A 23,492-nucleotide genomic window follows, 5' to 3' on the forward strand; every position below is an offset into this window, starting at 1 on the left:
TGTTATAGGGATAGATTCTTTCCTTAAACCTCATGAGCCAACCTCTGCTAGCTTCAAACTTTTCTTCCACATCTTCCTTAGCTTTCTCAGCCTTCATAGAATTAAAGATATTTAGGGCTTTGCTGTGGATTAGACTTTGGACTAAAGCAATATTGTGGCTGGTTTGATTTTTTTTTTTAAGTAGGCTTCATGTCCATCATAGAGCCCAATGCAGGGTTTGAACTTACAACCCTGAAATCAAGACCTGAGCTGAGATTAAGAGTTGGACACTTGGGGCGCCTGGGTAGCTCACAGTCAGTTAAGCATCTGACTCTTAGTTTCAGCTCAGGTCATGATCTCACAGTTTCATGAGTTCAAGCCCCGTGTCGGCTCTTTGCTGACAGAACAGAGCCTGTTTGGGATTCTCTCTGTTCTCCCTCTCTCTCTGCCCCTCTCCCATTTACACTATCTCTGTCTCTCTCTAAATAAATAAATAAACTTCAAACAATTTTTTTTTAATTTAAAAGAGTCAGATAGTTAACTGACTGAGCCACCAAGGTGTCCCTTAACTGCGGTGATCTTCTGGCCAGCCACTCAAACTTGCCCCATATCAGCAATAAGAATGTTTCACTTTCTTATCATTTGTGTTTATTGGAGTAGCACTTTTAATTTCTTTCAAAAAATTTTTCTTTGCATTCACAACTTGGCTTAGTGTTTGGCACAAAAGGCTTAGTTTTCAGCCTCTCTCAGCTTTCACCATGCCTTCCTCACTAAGCTTAATCATTTCTAACTTTTGGTTTAATGTGAGAGGGGCGCCTGGCTGACTCAGTTGTAAGAGCCTGCGACTCTGACCTCAGGGTTGTGAGGTTGAGCCCCACACCAGATGTAGAGATTACTAAAAAACAATAAATAAATAATTTTTAAAAAATAAAAAATAAAGTGAGAGACATGTGACTCTTCACTTGAACACTTGGCATTGTAGGGTTATTACCTGGTCTAATTTCAGTGTGTCTCAGGGAATAGGGAAACCCAAGGAGAGGGAGAGAGACGAGAATGGCTGGTCAGTGGAAAAGTCACAACACGCACTGTGTTTATCAATTAAGTCTTATATGGACAGGGTTTGTGGCCCCCCCAAAACAAAATTACAATACTAACATCAAAGATCACTGATCACAGACCACCATAACAAATACAATAGTAATGAGAAAGTCTGAAATATTGTGTTATTAACCAAAATGTGACACAGAGACACAAAGTGAGCAAACGTTACTTGAAAAATGTCGCTAGTAGACTTGCTTGATGCAAGGCTCCCACAAACCTTCACTATGTATAAAATACCTGCAAAGTGCACTAAAGTGAAGCCTGGTAAAACATGGAAGCCTGTCATTTCCCCTTCTATTTATTCTTTCCATCCTTCTGCTTGCTTTGGGGTTACTTTACTCTTCTTTTGTCTAGTGTTTGAAGGTAGAGATTAGATTATTGATTTGAGATCTTCTTTTTTAATATAAACATTTATAGCTATGAATTTTCATCTAAGCACTGGTTTAGTTGTGTTTCATATGCTTCGACATGTGTTATAATCTTCATTTATCTTAAAGTATTTTCTAATTTCTCTGGTGATTTCTTCTTTGATGTCTTGGCTATTTAGGATGGTGTTGTTTAGTTTTTGTCATATTTGTGAATCCCCCACGTTTCTTTCTGTTATTAAACTCCAATTTATTCCTTTTGTAGTCAGAAAAGATACTTTGTATGATTTTAATCATGTTAAATATATTGAGACATATTTTGGCCTAGCAGAGGATCTATTATGGAGAATGTTCCATATGTGCTTTAGAAAAATGTATATTCTGCTGTTGTTGGGTGGAGTGTTTTATACGTATCTGTTAAATTTAGTTGGTTTATAGTGCTTTTCAAGTCTTTAAATTTTTTTAAGTTTTTGAAAGTTGATTGATTTATTTATTTTGAGAGACAGAGAGAGCATGAGCAGGAGAGGAGCAGAGAGAAGGAGAGAGAAAATCCCAAGCAGGCTCCATGCTGTTAGCACAGAGTCCCACGTGGGGCTGAATCCCACAAACTGTGAGATCAGGACCTGAGCTGAAATCAAGAGCAAGATGCTTAGCCAATTGAGCCACTTATGTGCCCCTCTGTTTGAGTCTTTTATACCCTTTTTTATTTTCTGTCTCATTGTTCTATTACTGAAAGTAGAATATTGAGGTGTCCAACTATTACTATTAAATTGTCTATTTCTGACTCAATTCTGTCCAGTTTTGCTTCATATAGGTTTGGGCTCTGTTGTTAGGCTCATACATATTTATAATTATTTTATCTTCTTGAGTGATTGACTCTTTTATCATTATAAAATATTCCTCTTTATCTCTAGTAACAGATTTTGTCTTCAAGTGTATTCTGTCTTGTATTAGTACAGCCATTCTAACTTTCTTATGGTTGATGTTTGCATAATACATCTTTTTGTTGTTGTTGTTCTTTCAAGCTCTTTGTATCTTTGAAACTAAAGTGTATCTCCTGTAGAAAACATAATTGGGTCTTTTTTTAAAAAAAAATCCAGTCTCACAGTTTCTGCTTTTTGATGTTTAAAAATCTATTCAAGTATGATGCTAGTGTTGATATGATTTGATTTACCGCTGCCATTTTGTTTTTTTGGGGGAGGGAGGTATATGACTCATAACTACTTTGTTCCTCTGTTCCTCCTTTATTTAGAATTTATTTTTGTAAATGGTCTGAGGTGGTTTATCATCCAGTTGGATAACTATACTAGCACCATGTTAAAAAAATTTGCTGTTTCCTACAGAGTTGTAATACCTCCTTTGTCATATATATTGTTCCCATATATAGTTCATTATGTTTATGCAACTTCTATTATGTTCCACTCATATACCTGTCTTTTCCTGTGCCAATACCTGCTATTAGGTTTCAGCAACTTCACAGTAAATATTAAAATCTGCTATAGCAAGTCCCTCTTAATTTCCTTGTTTTTCAGAATAATCTTGGATATGCTCAGACATTAATTGCTCATGTAAATCTGTGAAATCAAAAAGAAAACACCAGTGATAATCCTTTTAAAATTTCACAATACATGCACACACGTACATACATATGCAAACACTGACCATCTAGTAACATGGTATGTCTAAAGTTAGGCAATTCATTTGAAGTAGATACTGGTAAGTGGTAACATAGCACATTAAAACAAGACAAAACATGATGATTTCTGTATCTTTCACCTAATAATTGTTTTGTTAACATAGGATAAGTGCTATTGAAACTAGTGCCATCAGGATATTGAGAGAAAGAATAATTGCACGAAAAACTGACCTCATTCATGCTTTCCACCTTCAAGACCTCAGTAAATCAGGTAATAAAATTATGTAATGCTTACTGTTTCTTAACATACCAGCTTATGTACAAATCGGGTTTTTTTTTTCTTCCTTAAGATTTCAGTTCTCTATTTTTACTGGCAAGGAAAGATAGAGATAAAAATAAAATATAATCCATTATGTGCTTGAAAAAAGCCATATCCCTCCTTTGCAGTAAGTTTCTTTCAACTTAAAACAACAGCAACTCTTATGTTCTGGTAGTGGCTTAGACTAGACACTCTGGAAGGCCCTCCTGTTAAGAAACAGCTAGATTCTAGAGGACACAGAATTGTAATGCATCTACCAGCCTCACAGTAAGATAAGTAAGTATCTAGGAAACATTCTTCTCTCATGAAAGGTGTTTTGAAACCAGCATGGAGCAGCAAACTAACACAAAATGCTAGGTTGTCCTGGGGGCAAGTGCTAATTTTGGTATTGCGCTCAATCCTGAGTCTAGACCAAAGGATAATAGAAAGATGGATAAGCTGAATCTGAGACTTCCACATTAAGCCTGGACCCTCAAGGTGGCTAAAGTAGGCCTATTTTTGTAGTGCCCCTTGACTCTTGGCAACCAAATGCAAATCCATGGTCAATGAATGCACCCCTAATTTTGGCCACTAATATATGCAGAGATTAAGATCAACCATGAGTCTGTAACCAAAGATCATGAAACAAAGAATGAGACAAGCTACTGTAAGAGTCAACAGAAACGACAGATTTCATTCCCTAAAGATACCAGATATTGGAATTATCAAATACAAATAAAAATAACTAAGAAATTTTTAAAGAAATAAAACGTGGAATCACAAACATGCATTTAAAAAAAATGATTTGAAGAAGAACCAAATAGATATAAGAATATACTTGTTTTAAAAAACCATGATGGATGGGTTAAACAGAAAATCAGACACTGCTGAAGACAGAATTAGAAAGGGGGTAACACTAAAGGACAGTAAAATAAAGTTTAACATACATTGACTCAGGGTCCCAGGAGGAGAGAATGTAAGAGAGGATGATAATGGCCAAGACTTTTCCAGAATTAATGAGAACTTAAATTCACAGGTAGAGAGGTGCAGTGTTTCTCAAATAGGATAAAAAAAATTAAATCCAGACCTATACACCCTTGCGGAGAAACCACAGAACACCAATAGCAGAAAAAAATATCCTAAAATCAAGCAGAGAGAAATACACATTGCTACAAAGGGAAAACAATTAGACTGATAGCAGACTTCTCAATGGTCTCAACAGAAACCAGTAGACTATGGAATAATATATATAAAACATTGAAAATAAAATTTAGAAAAAGATATAAACATGAAAACACTAACAAAACTGAGGTTGGAACAGCTCTATTAATAATTAGACAAAGTAGAAATCCTTTTTTCAAGGAAATGTACATTACTAGAAATTACAAGGGGTACTTTATAATGATAAAATATTCAGTTTATCAATTGAATCCATTCTAAATATGTATGTACCTCAAATATATAGCCTCAAAAACATGTAAAACAAAAATGGACAGAACAAGCAGAAGTAGAAAAATCTACCATCATAGTGGGTGATTCTAATACTCCTTTAACTAAAAGAATTAACTGACAAAAAGATTAGTTTCCCTAAAAAAAATATATAGAACCCTGCTCAACATTGCAGAATACACATTCTTGTCAAGCATACGTGAAACACTTCACAAGAATTCACTAACCTGGAACATAAAGCAAATCGCAACAAATTTTGTATTGGAAACATACAGAGTCAATTCTCTGTCATAGTGAATTGAGCTATAACTCAATGATAGAAGGTAGGCAAAAAATCCCCCTTGGGCTTGGAAATGAGAAATACACTTCTAAATAGCCCTTGGATCAAAGGACAAACCACAGTGGAAATTAGAATTCTGCAACTGAATGATAATGAAAATGCAACATATAAGATGCAAGTTAGAGAAGAATTGAAAATGCATATATTTTTAATGTGTTTATTTTTTAAATATTTTATTGTCAAATTGATTTCCATACAACACCCAGTGCTCTTCCCCACAAGTGCCCTCCTCCATATTTTTAAAGATGAAACTATGATCAGCAAAGTAAAGAAAAAAAAAGGTTATTTGAAGAAACTGGTAAAGTTGATAAAACCCTGGTAAGGAGACAAACAAAGAGAAATAACCAATGTCAGAATTGAAAAGGGAGATGTTAGTTTATAGATGTTAAAAAGCTTATAAGATGTATTATGGAAACTTATGTTAATTAATTCATACTTTAGATTCAAGGGACAAATTCCTAAGATATATATGTGTACACACACACACACACACACACACACATACACACACTTACCAAAACTGACATAAAACGGAATCGAAAACCTGAACAATTCTTTAACTGTTGAAGAAATTGGATCTGAAATTTTGAAACTTTCCACAAGGAAGGCCCTGAGTTGAGATAGCTTCATTAGCCATTAAAATATACATTTAAGAATAAAGCCAGTCTAGGGGCATATGGGTGGCTCAGTAGGTTAAGCATCCGACTTTGGCTCAGGTCTTGATCCAGTGGTCTGTGGGTTCAAACCTTGCATTGGGCTCTGTATTGACAACTCAGAACCTGGAGCCTGCTTCAGATTCTGTGTCTCCCTTTCCCTGTCCCTCTCCTGCTTATACTCTGTCTCTCTTAAAAATAAACATTAAAAAATAATTTTTAAATACTAAAACCAGTCTAGGGGCACCTGGGTGACTCAGTTAAGCACCTCAGGGTTCTAGAGTTCAAGCCTGCACTGGGCTCCATGCTAGGCATGAAGCCTACTTAAAACAAAAGAAAAAAAGAATAAAATCAGTCTTAAACAAACTCTTCCAGAGAATAAAAATAAAAGGAACATTTCCAAGATTATTTTAGGAGGTCAGCATAACCTTGATAATGAAACCTAAAAAGTCCCAAATGAAATATCAGAAAAAGCTTTATTCTAGAAACACTAGGAATTCTAGGTTGAGTGGACATTCAAAAAGCCATCAGTGTAACTCACCAATTTAACAAAATTAAGTCATAATTCTTTAAAAATAAGAAAAATTTACTGGATGTATTTTAGTTTGGTTTCATGGTTTTAGAAAACACTTAGAAAACTAAAACTAGAAGTAATTTTTCTTAATCTTATAAAGGATATCTATCATAGCCTATAGAAAATAGCATAATTGATGGGGTAATGTTGAGGTTTTTCTTCTAAGATTGGGGTTGGGAGAAAGATACTGAATAGTTCCCCTTCCCCAGTGTGTCTACATCCTAATCCCCAGAATCTCTGAATGTTACCTTATATCCCAAAAGGGATTTTGCAGATGTGATTAAAATAATGATCTTGAGGGGCATCTGGCTGGCTCAGTCAGTGGAACATGCAACTCTTGATCTCAGGGTTGTGGGTTTGAGCCCTATGTTGAGTATAGAAATTACTTACAAATAAAATCTTAAAAAAATGATCTTGACCTAGGGAAACTACTAAGCATCATCTAGGTGGAATTGATATAATCACAGTGGTCCTTATAAGAGGGATGTAGGAGTCAGAGTTTCTCAAAGGAACCAGCCCTGCTGACACACTGATGTGTCCCAGAGAAACTGATTTTGGACTTCTAGACCCCGGAATTAGGAGCAAATAAATTTGTGTTCTTTAAAGCCACTAAGTCTGTGGTCTTTTGTTACAGCAGCAATAGGAGACAAATACAGATGCCTACTCTCAATACCGTTCAACATTGTACAAGGGATGCTAGCTGCTACAATAAGGCAAATTAAATAAGATGATAAGAATTACAAAGGAAGAAATAAAATGTTACTATGTATAAACAACATAATTGAGTATACAGAAAACTCAAATACAAAGAAAAACTATTAGAATTAATAAGTGAATTTTACCAAGTTGTAGAACACAAGGTCACTACACAGAAATGTAGTACATTTCCATACATTAGTGTAGCAATCAGAGTGTACTCAGGAGATAGAAACCACAGTAATAATTTGAACTGGAAAATTTAATTTAGAGAATTATTAACTAGTAAAAGGCTAATTACTCAAATGGCTAAAAGAGGATGCTAAGGAACACAGGAATAGAAATTGCAGGGTGCAGCTACTATCTCTAAGGCTAAGAAAGTGAGCCCAAGGAAGGAACAAACTTGGAAGAGTCACCTACTCTCCATCAAGGCTAAGATTCAGACCTAATTGGAGAGGGTATGACTGTGGCCCACCAGACGGGGTAGAGGTTCACTGAGACGTCTCATGTCAAAGCTCATTTGTAGCTGTTGAGCCCAAAGTGAAGTGGATGGAGCCGCCCACCGGGGTGCCAGCAAAACCCTTCCCGGGCTGCACACCACTGTGTCTCCCACACACTCCTGGCAAGGAAGCCACCCACTGTGGTGTCGGTGAAACTGACTAGAGAGCGGGTGCCAATGCATTTCCCACACACCTCTGGTAACCATGCTGTACTGAAAAAACAAGAAGGAGAGCACACCAGAAGTATTTCTTCTGCAGTGTCTTCGAGCATTCTTCCTGTGCTCTTACTGACATCATGCCAGGTGCTGAAAGAGAATTATTTACAGGGTTCAGTTCCAGTATCGCAGAACAGGGCAAAGAAGGGTAGATACGGAGCAGAGTAGGAGTAAGCTGATAGCTGGTGGAGCTAACAATGAACTTTTAGACAATGAAAGTTTTCGAAGATACTATTCACAGTAGATAATCAAGTATGAGAAAGGAACCTAACGATATATGAGATTTCTAAAATATTATTGAGAGAAATTAAAAAGGACTAAAATAAATGGGTAGGTATTGCAGTGTGCAAGGGCTGAAGTTGTCAAGATATAAATTCTCTCCAAATTGAGCTATAGGTTCAAGGCACCAAAAGGGCATATACAGAAAAGTTCTTAGGAGCTCTGTTTGTAATAGCCCCAAACTGGAGATAACCTAATGTCCACCAACAGTAGAACGGATATATAAGTTGTGTATAGTACACCATAGAATGCTATACACTGGTGAAAATGAAGATGCTACAACTAAATGGAACAACATAGCTGAATCTCATGAACTTAGTGTTGAGCAAAAGAAGCCAGGCTTCCCCCAAAATATATACTTCATGATTCCATTTACATACAGATCAAAAAAGGCAAAAAGCAAATTATAGTATTAGAAATCAAGATAGCAGCTCTCTTTAGCAAAGTGGGAGGTGGTAGTAATTGTGAGGGGCCACAAGGGGGCCTTTTGAATATTGGCAATGTTCTTTTTTCTTTTTTTTTTTTTAACTTTGGGTTTTTATTTAAATTCCAGTTTGTTAAAAGTGTAACATTAGCTTCAGGTGTACAATATAGTGATTCAACACTTCCATACATGACCTGGTGCTCCTCACTGACAAGTCCCCATCACCCACTTCACCAATCCACCCAGCCACCTCCCCTCTGGTAACTGTCAGTTCATCCTCTATAGTTAAGAGTCTGTTTCTTGGCTTGCTTCTCTCTTTTTTTCCCTTTGTTTATTTTGTTTCTTAAATTCCACATGAGTGGAATCATGGATTTGGCAATGTTTTATTTCTTGTCGTTGGTGGTGGTTACATAGGAATTCCCTTTGTGATAATTCACTGAGCTGTTTGTTTTGTGAATTTTTCTGTATGTGTTGAACTTTAATAAAAAAAGGAATTATGACAAACAGACACATGAAAAGATGTTCATCATCACTTGTCATGAGGGAAATGCAAATCAAAACCACAACGAGATATCACCTCACACCTGTCAGTATGACTAAAATCAACAATACAAGTAACAGTTAGTGGTGAGGATGTGGAGAAAGGGGACACTCATGTAATGTTGGTGGGAATGCAATTTGGTGCAGCCAATGTGGAAGACAGTAATGGAGTTTCTTCAAAAAGTCAAAAGTAGAAATACCTTAAGTTCCAGTAATCACACTACTGGGTATTTATCCAAAGAATACAAACACACTAATTCAAAGGGATACATGCACCACTATATTTAGGGGAGTATTATTTGTAATAGCCAAGCTATAGAAGCAGTGCAAGTGTCTGTTCATCAGTCAATGAATTGATAAATAAAATGTGGTGTATACACACACACACACACACACACACACACACACACTGGAATATTACTCAGCCACAAAAAAGAAGGAAATCTTGCCATTTGCAATGACATTGATTGAGCTAGAGTATTATGCTAAACGAAATAAGTCAGTCAGAGAAAGACAAATACCATATGATTTCACTTATATGTGAAATTTAAGAAACAAAACAAGCAAAGAGAAAAAATAAGAGACAAATCAAGAACAGACCCTGAACTGCAAAGAACAAACTGATGGTTACCAGAGGGGACGTGGTTGGGGGATGGGTGAAATAGATGACAGGGATTAAGGAGGGCACTTAAGGGTGAGCACAGGGTGATGCATGGAAGTGTGGAATCACTATATGTACACCTGAAACTAATATTATACTCTATGGTAGCTGGAATTAAAATAACTTTTTAAAAAGATAAAAAGAACTATGTCTTTGGCAGATCAGTATGTAGGGAGTGGTTTTATGGGAGCGGAAATGGATATTTTTTTTTGTTGAAAGCCCTTTGGTATTATATGTCAAAAGACTTAAAAATGTGCATACCCTTTGATCCAGAAATTCCACTTATAGGAGTGATCCTAAGGAGATAATGGAATAGTTTAATAGCCATTAAAACAATGATGTAGATCTATGTTTCTTAACATAGAGGGATGCCCATGATTTCTTGTAAGTAAAAACTCAGAATAAGTATGCTGTGTGTGTTGCCATAGACACATGTATATAAAACAGTTGCTAGACTACAAGGCTTATTTGGCTCTAAGAAAGATAAAATATAGATATATTTTTATATATGTATGTTTGTATACACTAGAAGTAGTAACATTGTTTTCTATTATTCAAAATCATTTCAGATGAGCATATCTTTAATAATCAGGAAAAACAAAGATATTTATATTTTGAAAAATGACATATAATATCGGGAGGTGAAAGGATAGGACCTTGGAAAATGAGAAGTGAATTACATGCCAAAATATGAAAAATGAAAGTCATCCTTTATATCCGTTTACGTTTTAAAATCTTCTATTGTAAAAACACCTTACTTTGTTAATCAGAAAAAGGAACAAAAAATCGAACACCCGATGTCTGATTGCTTACACATAACAGAACAGGAAAGATCTGTGGAACCCCAGAGACTTTCTTTAGTTTATTTGTCCCTCAGAGCCATGGGGCCTGGTGGGACAAATCACAAAGGGGAGAAGGAGGCACCCAGGCCTCAAAATCCCAGGCTGCTCACAGACTCTGACAAGTAGGTTGCATTTCTTTATCAAATCATCAGCCAATTATATGGGCTTTGATGTTGTTCTTGTTGTTGTTGTTGTTAGGAAAAGTTTCTCTGGGCCAGTGGGCTTTTTCCATGGAGAACACTTTGGGGCTGCACTTACCATGGAGATCCCTGAGTTCACACCTGGTCACCACAGACACAGATGGAAATATTAACTACATGTCCAGCTTCCAGGACATCCACATTCAGAAACCTGTGAAAGAGGCAAGTGAAACAGAGCCCCAGAAACACCCTTCGGATGGCCCATAAGAGGAACTCAGTCTTGCAAAGTTGGGCACGGAGTCATCTAGTGGATGGCATTAGCCTTGGGGAAGGCCTAAGGGAGCTCTCCCGGGTACATTGTGATCTGTTAGGGAAATTTGTGCTTTCTAAAGATAGGCAAAATGGAAAAAGAAGGAAAAGCTTCTGCAAGCCAGTCCATGTCAAATATGTGATTCTTTTCTGATGGGCTATCCCTCAGAAGGGCAGAGATGACACCCACTCTCTCATACAGCTCACCCCATAAACTCAACAGAGTCCCTATTAAACTGCGAGGGTATAGACCTGCTAACATGACATCTTATGCCTTAAGTGTTTGTAAAATTTAAAATCTCTTATTAAAATGGGAATACCCCAGGGAGAGTTATAAGGACCCTCCCCCGACACTGCCCCGTATTTATTAACAACTCTTTGCCAATTAGTTGTAACACTGGGCTGAAAGTGAGCTGATGGGAAGACTGCGGCGACTGTTTGCAGGGGAGAGGAGAAGTCAGAGCAGAGAGAAGAAAAGCAAGGTGCAGCTGGGAAACTAAAATACCCACACAAAAGAGGCTTTGGCTTCACTAATGAGGCAGTTTACAGGGTGCCCAAACTCATGGGCCTTGGCTTCAGGCAGCTGAGATCAGATCCCATTCACTAGCTATGTGAACCTTGCAAAACTTAACTTTACCTCTCTGTTTTCTAATCTATAAAATGGACATAATAATAACTCTGTCCTCTGGGGCTGTTGTTGAGGACTGAATGAAATAATGCGGAGAAAATGCTCAGTGCGGAGCCAGCACACAGCTGTTCTCAGTAAATGCTGGCTGTTCACTGCGTCCTGACTGGCGTGGGCCCTGCAGACTGCACACACTTTCTCACGCAAGACCACAGTTCTTTCTCTGATTAAAGAAGGTTGGGCCTCCAAGGAAGGCCTGCCTTCTCCAATTTCTGTCTAAATCACACGCTTTGCTTTGGTGATAATGTTTTGTATGTGTAACATTTACTAAAGTTGACTGTTATTCTATATTTTAACACTTAGAACATCTTTATTTTAGGCTCAATCTACTCTAATTGAAACTCTGTACAGATACCGATCTGACCTGCAAATCATCTTTAATGTCATTGATTCTGATCACTCAGGTAAATGAACTTTGATTACTTCAGTAGCAGTAGAAAGCAAGGGCAAATCTGTGTTTTGGAAACCAGAACTCTATTTTCATCTATTGCTTTCTTCATCCAAAGTTGGTTTAACTCAGGGGTGGGGGGGGGGTGATGATAAACTCATGTTTAAGATTATTACTATTTTAGTTTGTCCACAAACTGTGTTCAAGTCCATATGGCCCCTATATAGGCCTCTGTATCTGTTAGACAAGAATAGCTCCTTTTATAAATCACCAGCACAGATGAAAAAATAATTCACTGTCTGTTTAAACATAGTAGTTCCTTCTGGCAATAAAAATCATTCCAGGAGTTCTGATTCTGTTTTTGGGACTCAGGGGTATGAAAATCCATTTCTGCTTGCCTTTGATGCACAATTACTTACTTTCAAACTTTATTATTTTAATGTGTTTATTTATTTTTGAGATGGAGACAGACAGAATGTGAGTGGGGAGGGGTAGAGAGAGGGAGACACAGAATCTGAAGCAGGTTCCAGGCTCAGAGCTGTCAGCACAGAGCCAGAAGCAGGGCTCAAACTCATGAACTGCGAGATCATGACCTGAGCTGAAGTTGGACGCTTAACTGACTGAGCCACCCAGGCGCCCCATACTTATTTCCAAACTTTAAAACAAGCATCAGATAATCCTCAAATGCAGAGATCACGGAATACCAAAAAGTCAATAATCAAAATATGAAACCAAATTATTATCTATAAAACATGGTATAGACATTGTTTGCAATCCTCTTAATGAGTGCCATGGTATCTTCTCCCTCTGCTTTGATGTCCTTTTCCCTTAGATTTTAGATCTTGTAATTTCTCTACCACATAGGGTCCCACAGTCCACAATCTACCCCCATCCCTTGGGTGTATACTCATTGCAGGCTTGGAATAATGTCTGGATCACTTGGTAGTTGAGAGTGACATATTGTTTCTTATATTTACAATCTGCCTTTTCCATTTTCTTTAGTGTCTTGATCGTCGGGCATGGTAGTGAGCTTCTCATTGGGACCATTCAGTCAATATAGCTTCCCCACCCCACCATTAGGTGGGTCTTAAAACGAACACTCACACCTTCTACTATATTCTTTTAGGCCTGATTTCCATGGAAGAATTTCGTTCCATGTGGAAACTCTTCAATCGTCACTACAACATCCATATTGATGATTGTCAAGTTGATGAGCTCGCTGAAAGAATGGACTTAAACAAAGATGGAAGCATTGACTTTAATGAGTTTCTAAAGGCTTTCGATGTAGTGCATAAATTGGATAAGAAGCATAAATCAAAGAGCAGCTTTGCTTAACAAGACCTAGGGCTTTCTCTCATTGTAAACCTTGGGCCCCAAATCATTGACACCATCTTTTCCAGAATGCTTGTAATTCATAATAAGTTGTAGAGAAAAGTAGACCTCCATTCATGCCATGAGCAGATGTCTAGTGTGGGTATTTGAGTCCCCAGTAAGCTGTAATTGGTAACACTAGGTTAAATGTCAGCTGATAGGATTTGGCTCCAGTGTTAGGACTCACGCATGGCCAGGTAGAAACAGGATTTGAACCTCGTGTTGGTCTCTTGGACCAGAAGACCAGAACCATTTAGAAACATGTTGAAAAGAACCAACAGAGCCCCAGAGAAAAGTACAACATCTGTGAGTGACTGAGGGATGGGAGGAGGAATACTAAACTAGTAATGCAATAAAATATTTCCGTCTTTAAACTGAATCTTCTTTGGAGACCATATGATTCAACTAGTAATTCTCAATTGTGGGGAACCACCCTTGAGGGATGGAGGCCATATCACATTCTTCAGGCAAGCTGTGGGACTGGATTATTTGAAAAAGCATATTTTTCCCTTGTCTGTTGGAGATACAAAGTGAATATGATTCAGATTGAGCCTTACAATCAATATGGTTTGACACCTTTGGTGAGCTGGGGCCTTGGTTATGCATACATTGTGCAGTTTGTTCTGCTATTTCGATTGCATGTCAAACATAATAGGTTTCTCTTTAAAGGCGAGTATGTGTTTCATTTTTTTTTCTAATTTTGAGAACTTCAAGATCTATCGATAGGCCAGGTTAGATATCCTGCAACCCCACTTGGTACACACAAATATTTTTTTAAATGCATAGTTGAGCTGGCAAGAAAGTAAAAGAAACCCTTTAGTGGGCAGGGGGGGGAATGAGCATAACTAAAACCATAGCAATACTAACGTTGGACAGGATAGACTTTGAGGCAAAAAATATCATTAGGGGTAAAAAAGGTCATTACTGAATGCTAAGAGGAATGATTCACCAGGAAGATAGAAGAATTATATATGTACATCTAATAACAGAGCTCTAACATTTATAATGCAAAACTTGACATAGCTAGTAGAAGAAATTGATAGAGGGAGATTTTCAATATACTTATGTCAGGAATTGACCATGTAAATAAAAAAATAGTGCATAGAATTTTGGACAACCTAATTCACCTAATTTTAGGCATGTGTACTCTGGAATCAATTTTAGAGAATATACTTTGTTTTCAAGCACACATGGAACATTTATAAAAATTGATCATGTATCAGACCACAAAATCTCTCGAATACAACGCAACCAAAACCAAAGATACTACATTCCTTGGTCATAATGCAATTAGATTAGAAACAACGTAAGATAACCATATTAAGGAGTGAAAAGGGATGAATGTAACTGTCGCTCTACCAGAAATTGCTAAAAATAGTTCACAAGAATATGGTAAATAACTATTTTTAATAATAGGTGAATGGACTGGTTCCCAGGGAAAATTGTAATTTACTAAACCTAACTGAAGACCAAAAAGAGGGTCTGAAGAGCTAAAACTGTTAAAGAATGTGACAGTTTTCCAATGTGTCGATTTGGCCAGCTGAAGTACATTTCTCAATTCTCCTTCCTTACATATTTCTGGTTAAGATGGGTGGCCAGGGAGATTCCTGCGTGACTGGGAAGGCAAAGGGAAGGAGCGGTCATGGTGTAGCTCCCACACGCTGGGCCCAACCTGCTGAGTCGCTCTGTTGGTGTCGAGTGGCTGCCAGGCCTGCAGTTGCTCTAAGTTCCCCCGAATCCTCTGTCAGCATCTTTGATTCCTGGCCCAGGTGTGTGGTGTCTCCGTGAGGAGACTCCTGGCCCAGGTGTCCGGTAGCTCCGTGATAAAGGGCCCGGCTTCTACAGGATGACCTCATCACCGATCACCGACGCCAGAGACTAAGATGGACTCAGTCTTCAGTCGGTTCCTGTGCCGGGGCGTGTGCTTGTGCGGCCCAGCCCGCTTTTCCTCTTCCCCTGTGGACTGCCTGCCCTGTGGACTCAGAGCTCCAACCCCAGGTATGGCGTCTTCCAGAGCCTCCTTCACCAGCTCCCACATTTGCATAAGCCCCTTCTAGTGGTTTCGTCTATCTCCTCCTGGCTCAGCCTCTGGGTGAACCCCCACCGATTCAAAATTTCATACAGAGAGTGGTTGCAAAAGGACGGAATCTTGCTGAGTGCTCCGCACGCGGACAACCTAATGTTTTGGTTGCTTCCTCAATAGCATTTGGTTATGTATCCTTGGAGTTCCTTCTGGAACGCTCATTTTTCTCTCTTGGGCTTCCAATCTCTGGAATTAATTATATGCCGTTGTTGGGGTTTTCACCTAAAAAGTATACTTTGGTTTTACTGAAGATTGTTATTTAATGCTGTAAAACTTCTGCTTGACACATGAGTTGTGCTGAACCACATTTCAACCTTGTGGAGTATATATGTATATTCGCAATCACTATTTACGGTGGCGGTGTGCCAAGCAGTGAAATTTGGAGTCAAACGTGTTCCCAACTGAGGTCAAACAAGGAGATGCTGTGCCTTCCCGTTCGGCTTTCAGACTGCAGACAAGCGTCCCTCTCATGCTATATTTCGTGCCATGGTTTTCTGCGTTTTTGTGCTTTGTGGTGGTGATTCCACTGTTGAAAATGGCGGGAGTTCTAGTGTTGTTCCTACAGGCAGGAAGGCTTTGGGGGCGGGGAGTCTTTTAGAGAAAACAGGTGTGTTAGATAAGCGTCCTTCAGGCTTGAGGTAGAGCACTGCTGGCCTGAGTTCAATGTTCATGAGTCAACAGTACGTATGAAGTGAGGCGTCTTTAAACAAAAACACACCTAAAATGAGGTTATGTTATTGATCAATTAGAAAAATCTTGTGACCAAAGTCGCGCAGGGACCAAGCCCTGCACTTCCCCAGGAGCAGTGCTTCAGTATTCACGAAGCCAGTAGTTGCTGCAATTCTAGAGAACACAAATACTATAAATAATGAGAATGGACTGCCCCCCCCCCAAAAAAAGTGTTTTTCAAGAGCATTTAGCCCTTTCATCCACTGGACATGATTTTGGGGTCTGATGTGGAGGCACCATTTATTGAATAGTTCATTGTTTTTTAAAAATCTTTTTTAATGTTTATTTATTTGGAGAGTGTGTGTGAGTGGGGTGGGGGACGGCAGAGAGAGAGGAGAGGGAGAATCCCAAGCAGGGCCTATGCTGTCGGCGCAGAGCCCTACACGGGGCTCCATCTCGTCAATGTAACTGAGATCATGACCTGAGCCAAAGTCAGGAGCTGGCACGTAAGCAACGGAGCAGGCGCCCCTTGAATAGTTCATTCTTGCCCACTTACTTGAAATGCTCCCCTGTCGTGTTAGTGAGCGCTGCCTGTAAGCTCTGCCAGGACCCATCGGGCTCTGTCTGTCCTCTGACAAACACCTCATGTATTTAAACACTACAGCTTAGAGGCTTGGGTCCTTTAGTCCTCTGTATACATTGTAGGGTTTCGGTGAAATCTCCTGTTGCATTTTGGTAGGAACTGTGTTAAATTTATAAATATATTTTTTAATATTTTATTTATTTTTAATACAGAGAGAGACAGAGCATGAGAGGGGGAGGGGCAGAGAGAGAAGGAGACACAGAACTGGAAGCAGGCTCCAGGCTCTGAGCTAGCTGTCAGCACAGAGCCCGACGCGGGGCTCGAACCCACGAACGTGAGATCTGACCTGAGCCGAAGCCGGAGGCTCAACCGACTGAGCCACCCAGGCGCCCCTAAATTTAGAGATTTATCTGGAGAGAATTGACATCTTTACTATATTGAGTCTTTCTATCCACAAACATGGTGTATTTTTTCCAATTATTTTCGTTTTCTCTAACATCTTTTATTAAAAGATTTTTCATTATCATTCTTACAATCTTTTTTAAAAGATTTATTCCAAGATATAAGGGGCCTCTGCTATTTTTTTCAATTCTGCTGGCCTTTTTTTTTTTTCATAGGGTTTAGTTCTATTAGGATTTGTTTTCTTCCTTTCTCGTCCTCAGTCATTTTATATGTATTTCTTTTATAATGTCTTTCTGGCTATCTCTCCATATTTCGAGTTCATGGGGGTATAATTGTGTGTGCGGACTCTTCATCTGGTTGTTCTCTCATGGGCTCTGCCATTTTTTATTGTGCAAGCAGCGCTTGTGGGTGTTTTTCTGTGTAAAATCCCATGATATTTGGGATGTGGGCGCAGTTCTTCAGAGAAGTTTTTTCTTTGCTTCTGCCTTGGGCCATCACTGCTTGAGGAATAATTCTGTTACTTTTTAGTCTGGAGTTTCTGAGCCGATGTGGGTAGAGTAAAAGCCATGTGAATTGTGGTCCTGTGGTTTTGAATTCTCAGAGCGTTTCTTTTTTTCCCACCCAAAGCCCTGTGTCCCGTAGTTGCTCTTGTTTTTAAATCTTTTCATAAATAAAAAAGCCCTTTAAGGGTCTTGGCTTTATGCAAACTACTCGATTCCAACCCCCTACCTTCCACAGCTTCATTTACTACCCCTGTGTGGGAATTAACACCAAAGCCCTGGGTTCTGGAGACAAACACCCTCCTCCAGTAGCTCAAGCACTCACTCTGCGCTCTTTCATCGCCCTCTTTGTTTTTGGCGCCTGGGGATTTGCTTTTATTATTTGTCAGCTTAGCTGCACATTTAACATAATTATGTTACATTTTACCCTGTACTTCGAGGTGATTATAGTAAAAGGATTTTCAAGTTGTCTGAGTCAGCCATATTGCTAGAAGCCAATAAATAGGCTTTTGGTTTCTACTGCTATTTGAATGTTTTTTTTTTTTTTTTTACAGAAATGGGTTATTATACACTAAAAAACAGGGGCACATCTTGGTATTTTCTTCTAGTCCAGCTCTTGACCACTGAGGCAAAGCTGCAGTACATATTGAATGTGCCTACATAGGGCTATAACCCACCCTCCCGATGGGACAGGCGGCCAGAGTTGAATTGCTAGTCAGTATAGTAATTGTCTTTTAAAACTGAGAGCTGTTGTTCAATGGTCTCCCCAAATTCTAATGCTGGTAGAGATGCGTTAGGTGTTACAGTTCTGGTTTGTGAATCTAATGGGTATAAAATGACATTTCATAAGTACTTTAATTTTTATTCTCTACTAGAGAATTTGAGCATCTTTTCATGGGTTTGGACATGCTGTTCCGTGGATCACATTGTTCATATTTTTTATGCTCATTTTTTGAGCTCTTTTCAGTTTGTAAAATAGTTTTGTACAGTACAGAAGTTAACCCTTTGTCATTCGTGTTAGAAATTTCCACATCTATTGTCTGTTGACTTTGTCATATTACCTTTGCCAGACAAAAGTTCTTGTATTTTAAATAGCAAATGTATCCATATGTGCATTTATTACTTTCATGAAATGTATTTCTTATTTTTATTTGAGTATAGTTGACACATGATGTTACATCAGTTGCAGTTGTACAATGTGACTCACCGAGGTGTGTAGCCACCATCAGTCCTGATGCCCCCGGACTGTGCCATTCCCTCTGCTCGACACCCTCCCTTCACCCCTCTGGGAACCATCAGCTTGTTCTCTGCATTTATAGGTTTGGTTCTGCTTTTTGTTTGTGTATTCATTTGTCTTTTTGAAGATTCCACTTATGAGTGAATCATATGATATTTGTCTTCCTGAGTCTGACTTATTTCTCTTAACATAATACGTTCTAGGTCCTTCCATGTTGTCTCAAATGACATGACCGCATCCCCTTTTATGGCTGTGTAATATGCCATTATATGTATGTATACACCCCCCCCCCCACATCTTCCTTATTCATTTATCTGTCAAGGGACACTTCGGTTGTTTCCATGGCTTGGCTATTGTAAACAATGCTGCAATCAACACAGGAGTGCGTTTATCTCTTTGAAGTAGTGTTTTGTTTTCTTTGGATGAATACCCAATAGTGGAATTCTTGGATCATATGGTATTTCTATTTTTAATTTTTCAAGGAACCTCCATACTTTTTTCCACAGTGGTGGTACCAATTTACATTCCCACTAACAATGCACAAGGGTTCCTTTTTCTCCACATCCTCACCAACACTTGTTACCTCTTGTATTTTTGATTCTATCCATTTTGACAGATGTAAGGTGATCTCTCAGTGAGGTGTTAATGTATATTTCCCTGACAATTAGTGATGTGGAGCATCTTTTAATGTTTCTGTTGGCCATCTGTGTATATTCTTTAAAAAAAAAAAAAGGTCTATTCAGGTCTTCTACCCATATTTTAATTGGATTGTTTGAGGGGTTTTTGGTGTTGAGCTGTACAAGATCTTTATGTATTTTGGATGTTAACCCCTTATCAGATAGATCATTTCCAAATGTATTCTCCCATTCAGTAGGCTGTCTTTTTGTTATGTTGATGTTTTCCTTCACTGTGCAAAAAGCTTTTTACTTTGATGTCCCAATAGTTTATTTTTGCTTTTGTTTCCCTTGCCTTGGGATACCTAACTAGAAAGATGTTGCTATGGCCGCTGAGAAATTACTGCCTGTGCTCTCTTCTAAGATTTTTATGGTTTGGGATCTCACATTTAGGTCTTTGATCCATTCTGAATTTATTTTTGTATATGGTATTAAAAGGTGGTCCAGTTTCACTCTCACATGTAGCTGTCCACTTCTTGGCACCATTTGTTGAAGAGACTGTTTTCCCCCATTACATAATGTTGCCTCCTTTGTCATAGATGGGACAAAAGAGTGGACATGTAATTGTGGATTTATTTCTGGGCTCTCTGTTATATTCCACTGATCTATGTGTCTTATGCTGGTATCCTGCCATTCTGATTACTAAACTTTGTAATATATCTTGAAATCTGGAATTGTGATATCTCCGGCTTTTTTCCTTCTTTCTCAAGATTGCTTTGGCCCTTTGGGGTCTTTTGTGGTTCCCTGAAAATTTTAGTATTAGTTGTTCTAGTTTTGTGAAAAATACTGTTTGTATTTTTAAAGGGATAGCATTGACTCTGCAGATTGAGTAATATGGATATTTTAACAATATTCTTCCAATCCATTAGTATAGAATATCTTTTTGTTCGTGTCATTTAAAATTTCTTTCATTAGTGTTTTATAGTTTTTGGAGTACAGGTCTTTTTACCTCTTTGGTCAAGTTTATTCCTAGGTATTTTATTCTTATGGGTGCAATTGTAAATTTCTTTTTTTAATGTTTTTTTTAAATTCATTTTTTGAGAGACAAAGACTGTGAGCAGGGAAGGGGCAGAGAGAGAGGGAAGCACAGAATCTGAAGCAGGCTCCAGGCTCTGAGTGTCAGCACAGAGCCCGATGCAGGGCTCGAACCCATGAACCGAGAGATCATAACTGAGCACCCAACTTTTGCTCAGATCAATTGAGCCAACCAGGTGCCTCAGAAATTGTAAATTTCTTAATTTCTTTCTGCTACTTTGTTATTGAAAACTTGGGGGTATTAATTTTGTGTTTTGCAACTTTACTGAATTCACTTATTCTAGTAGTTTTTTGGTGTTGTCTTTTAGGATTTTCTATGTATAGTATCATGTCTTCTGCAAATAATGACAGTTTAACTTCTTAACCAATATGTATTCCTCCTCTTTTTCTTGTCTGATTGCTGTGGCTAGGATTTCCAATGTTATGTTGGATAAAAGTGGTGACAGTGGACATCCTTGTCTTATTCCTGATCTTAGAGGAAAAGCTCCTAGTGTTTTATAGCTGTGGCTTTGTTAAATGTGGCCTTTATGGGGCGCCTGGGTGGCTCAGTCGGTTAAGTGTCCAGCTTTGGCTCAGGTCATGATCTTACGGTTTGTGGGTTCAAGCCCCGCGTCAGGCTCTGTGCTGACAGCTCAGAGCCCGGAGCCTGCTTCAGATTGTATCTCCCTCTCTCTCTCTGTTCCTCCCCTGCTCACACTGTCTCTCTCTGTCTCTCAAAAATAAATAAAAAGACACACACAAAAAATTTTTTTAAATGTAGCCTTTATTATGTTGAGGTATGTTCTCTCTACCCCCACTTTGTTGAGACTTTTTATCATGAATGAATGTTGACTTTTGTCAAATGCTTTCTCTGCATCTGTTGAGATGATCATGACTGCTTCATTCTGTTGTGTCATGTTGATTAATTTGCAATCACTGAACCATCCTTGTATCCCTGTAATAAATCTCATTTGCTTGTGGTGAATTATCATTTTAATGTATTGTGTATGTGGTTTACTAATACTTTGTTGAGGGTTTTTTTCATCTATGTTCACCAGGGATACTGACCTGTAATTTTCTTTTCTTTTCCTTTCCTTTTTTCTCTTTTTCTTTTTCTTTCTTGTGTGTGTGTGTGTGTGTGTGTGTGTGGTCTTTGGTTTTGATATCAAGGTCATGCTGGCCTTGTAGAATGTATTTGGAAACTTTACTTCCTCTTTTATTTTTCTGGAATAGTTTGAGGAGAATAGGTATTAACTTTCTTTAACTGTTTGGTAGAATTCACCGGTGAATCCATCTGGTCCTGGATTTTTATTTTTGGGTAGTTTTTTGATTACCAACTCATTTTTGTTACTTATAATCTGTTCAGATTTTCTATTTCCTCCTTGTTCAGTTTTGAAAGATAATATGTTTCTAGGAATTTATCATTTTCTCTTAGATTCTTTAATTTGTTGGCATATAATTTTTATAATTCTTTGTATTTCTTATAGTTCTTTGTATTTGTCAGTTGTTACTTCTCTCTTGTTTCTGATTTTATTTATCTGGGTCATTTCTGGTGTTTGTTTTTTTTAATGAATTTGGGTAAGGCTTTGCCAATTTTGTTTAACTTTTCAAACAACCAGATTTTGGCTTCATTGATTTTTTTTTCTATTGTTTTGGGGGGTTTTTTGTTTATGCTTTTTGTTTAGTTTCTGTCACTTATTATTGCTCTTATTTGTATTATTTCCTTTCTTCTCACTTTGGGCTTTATTATTCTTTTTCTAGTTTCTTACATACAGTTAGATTATTTATTTGAGCTTTTTGTTTCTTGAGGTAGGTCTGTATCTCTATATCTTTCCCTCTCAGAACTGCTTTCACTGTGTCCTAAAGATTTTGGACTGTTGTGTTTTCATTTGTTTCCATTTATTTTTTTTATTTCTTCTTTGATTGCTTCACTGACACTTTAGTTGCTTAGTATCATGTTATTTAGTCTCCATGTGTTTGTGTTTTTTCCATTTTTTTATGTGTGGTTTATTTTTAGCTTCATACCACTGTGATTGGAAAAGATGCATGGTATGATTGCAATCTTCTTAAATTTATTGAGACTTATTTTGTGGCCTAATATGTGATCTATCTGGAGAATGTTCCATTTGTACTTGAAAAGGATGCGTATTCTGTTGCTTTGGATGGAATGTTCTGTATATATCTGTTATGTCCATTTGGTCCAATGTGTCATTCAAAGACATTGTGTCTTTAATTTTCTGCCTGGATTGCCAGAGTCCAGCTCCAGCAGGTCCAGCGTTCCCTGAAGGATGGATGGTGTTGGTGAAAGGGAGGGATGAGAGAGCCACGAGATTTCTTTCTGATCACCAGGCAGGCATCTCTGCACTGACTGATACTCAGCTTTATTTATCATTAAGTGTATGGGGCCCAGCACAGAAGTAGCATTTGCCTTAGACCATGATTTATGATGACAAATTTCTTTGGTGTATAAAAATTTCTGAGAACATAGATTGGTAGAAGACTCATGCATAATCTTTATCAATAGTGATTGATGTAGGTGACTTAGATGCTTATCATATGTGGAAGGAAGGTATTTTCAGTATGCAAATACAAGACCATGTTATTATCAGAGCAAAGGCAGAAGTTAGTTCTTTGTGAGCAGGGGTCAACAGCCTGTTTTCTTGAAGGGAAGAAAAACGGGTTTCTCAGGAAATGCAGTATTCGCTCCCATAATCACAAAAGAAATTCCTATAATAAGTTCCTTCATGAGGCACCTGGGTGGCCCACTCGGTTAAGCGGCTGACTTTGCCTCCGGTCATGATCTCATAGCTGGTGAGTGCAAGCTGCGTTGGGCTCTGGGCTGACAGCTCAGAGCCTGGAGCCTGCTTCCAATTCTGTGTCTCCCT

At 38.2% G+C, this 23,492-nt stretch overlaps 1 protein-coding gene across 4 annotated transcripts in view; it reads left to right on the plus strand.

Moving 5' to 3' along the window:
- The window catches only part of PPEF1 (protein phosphatase with EF-hand domain 1), a 121,226-nt gene extending 107,402 nt beyond the window's left edge, over positions 1-13,824 (plus strand). For all 4 annotated transcript variants that reach the window (XM_029930089.1, XM_029930088.1, XM_029930090.1 and 1 more), the window contains 4 exons: positions 3,246-3,352; positions 10,751-10,914; positions 12,006-12,090; positions 13,201-13,824. In XM_029930089.1, coding sequence (XP_029785949.1) covers positions 3,246-3,352; positions 10,751-10,914; positions 12,006-12,090; positions 13,201-13,409 — 565 coding nt within the window. In that variant the 3' untranslated portion in view covers positions 13,410-13,824. The remainder of the gene's footprint in view (positions 1-3,245; positions 3,353-10,750; positions 10,915-12,005; positions 12,091-13,200) is intronic.
- The last annotated feature ends 9,668 nt before the right edge of the window (positions 13,825-23,492 follow it).

This window comes from Suricata suricatta, chromosome X, assembly GCF_006229205.1.
Source record: "Suricata suricatta isolate VVHF042 chromosome X, meerkat_22Aug2017_6uvM2_HiC, whole genome shotgun sequence".
Taxonomy (NCBI): Eukaryota; Metazoa; Chordata; class Mammalia; order Carnivora; family Herpestidae; genus Suricata; species Suricata suricatta.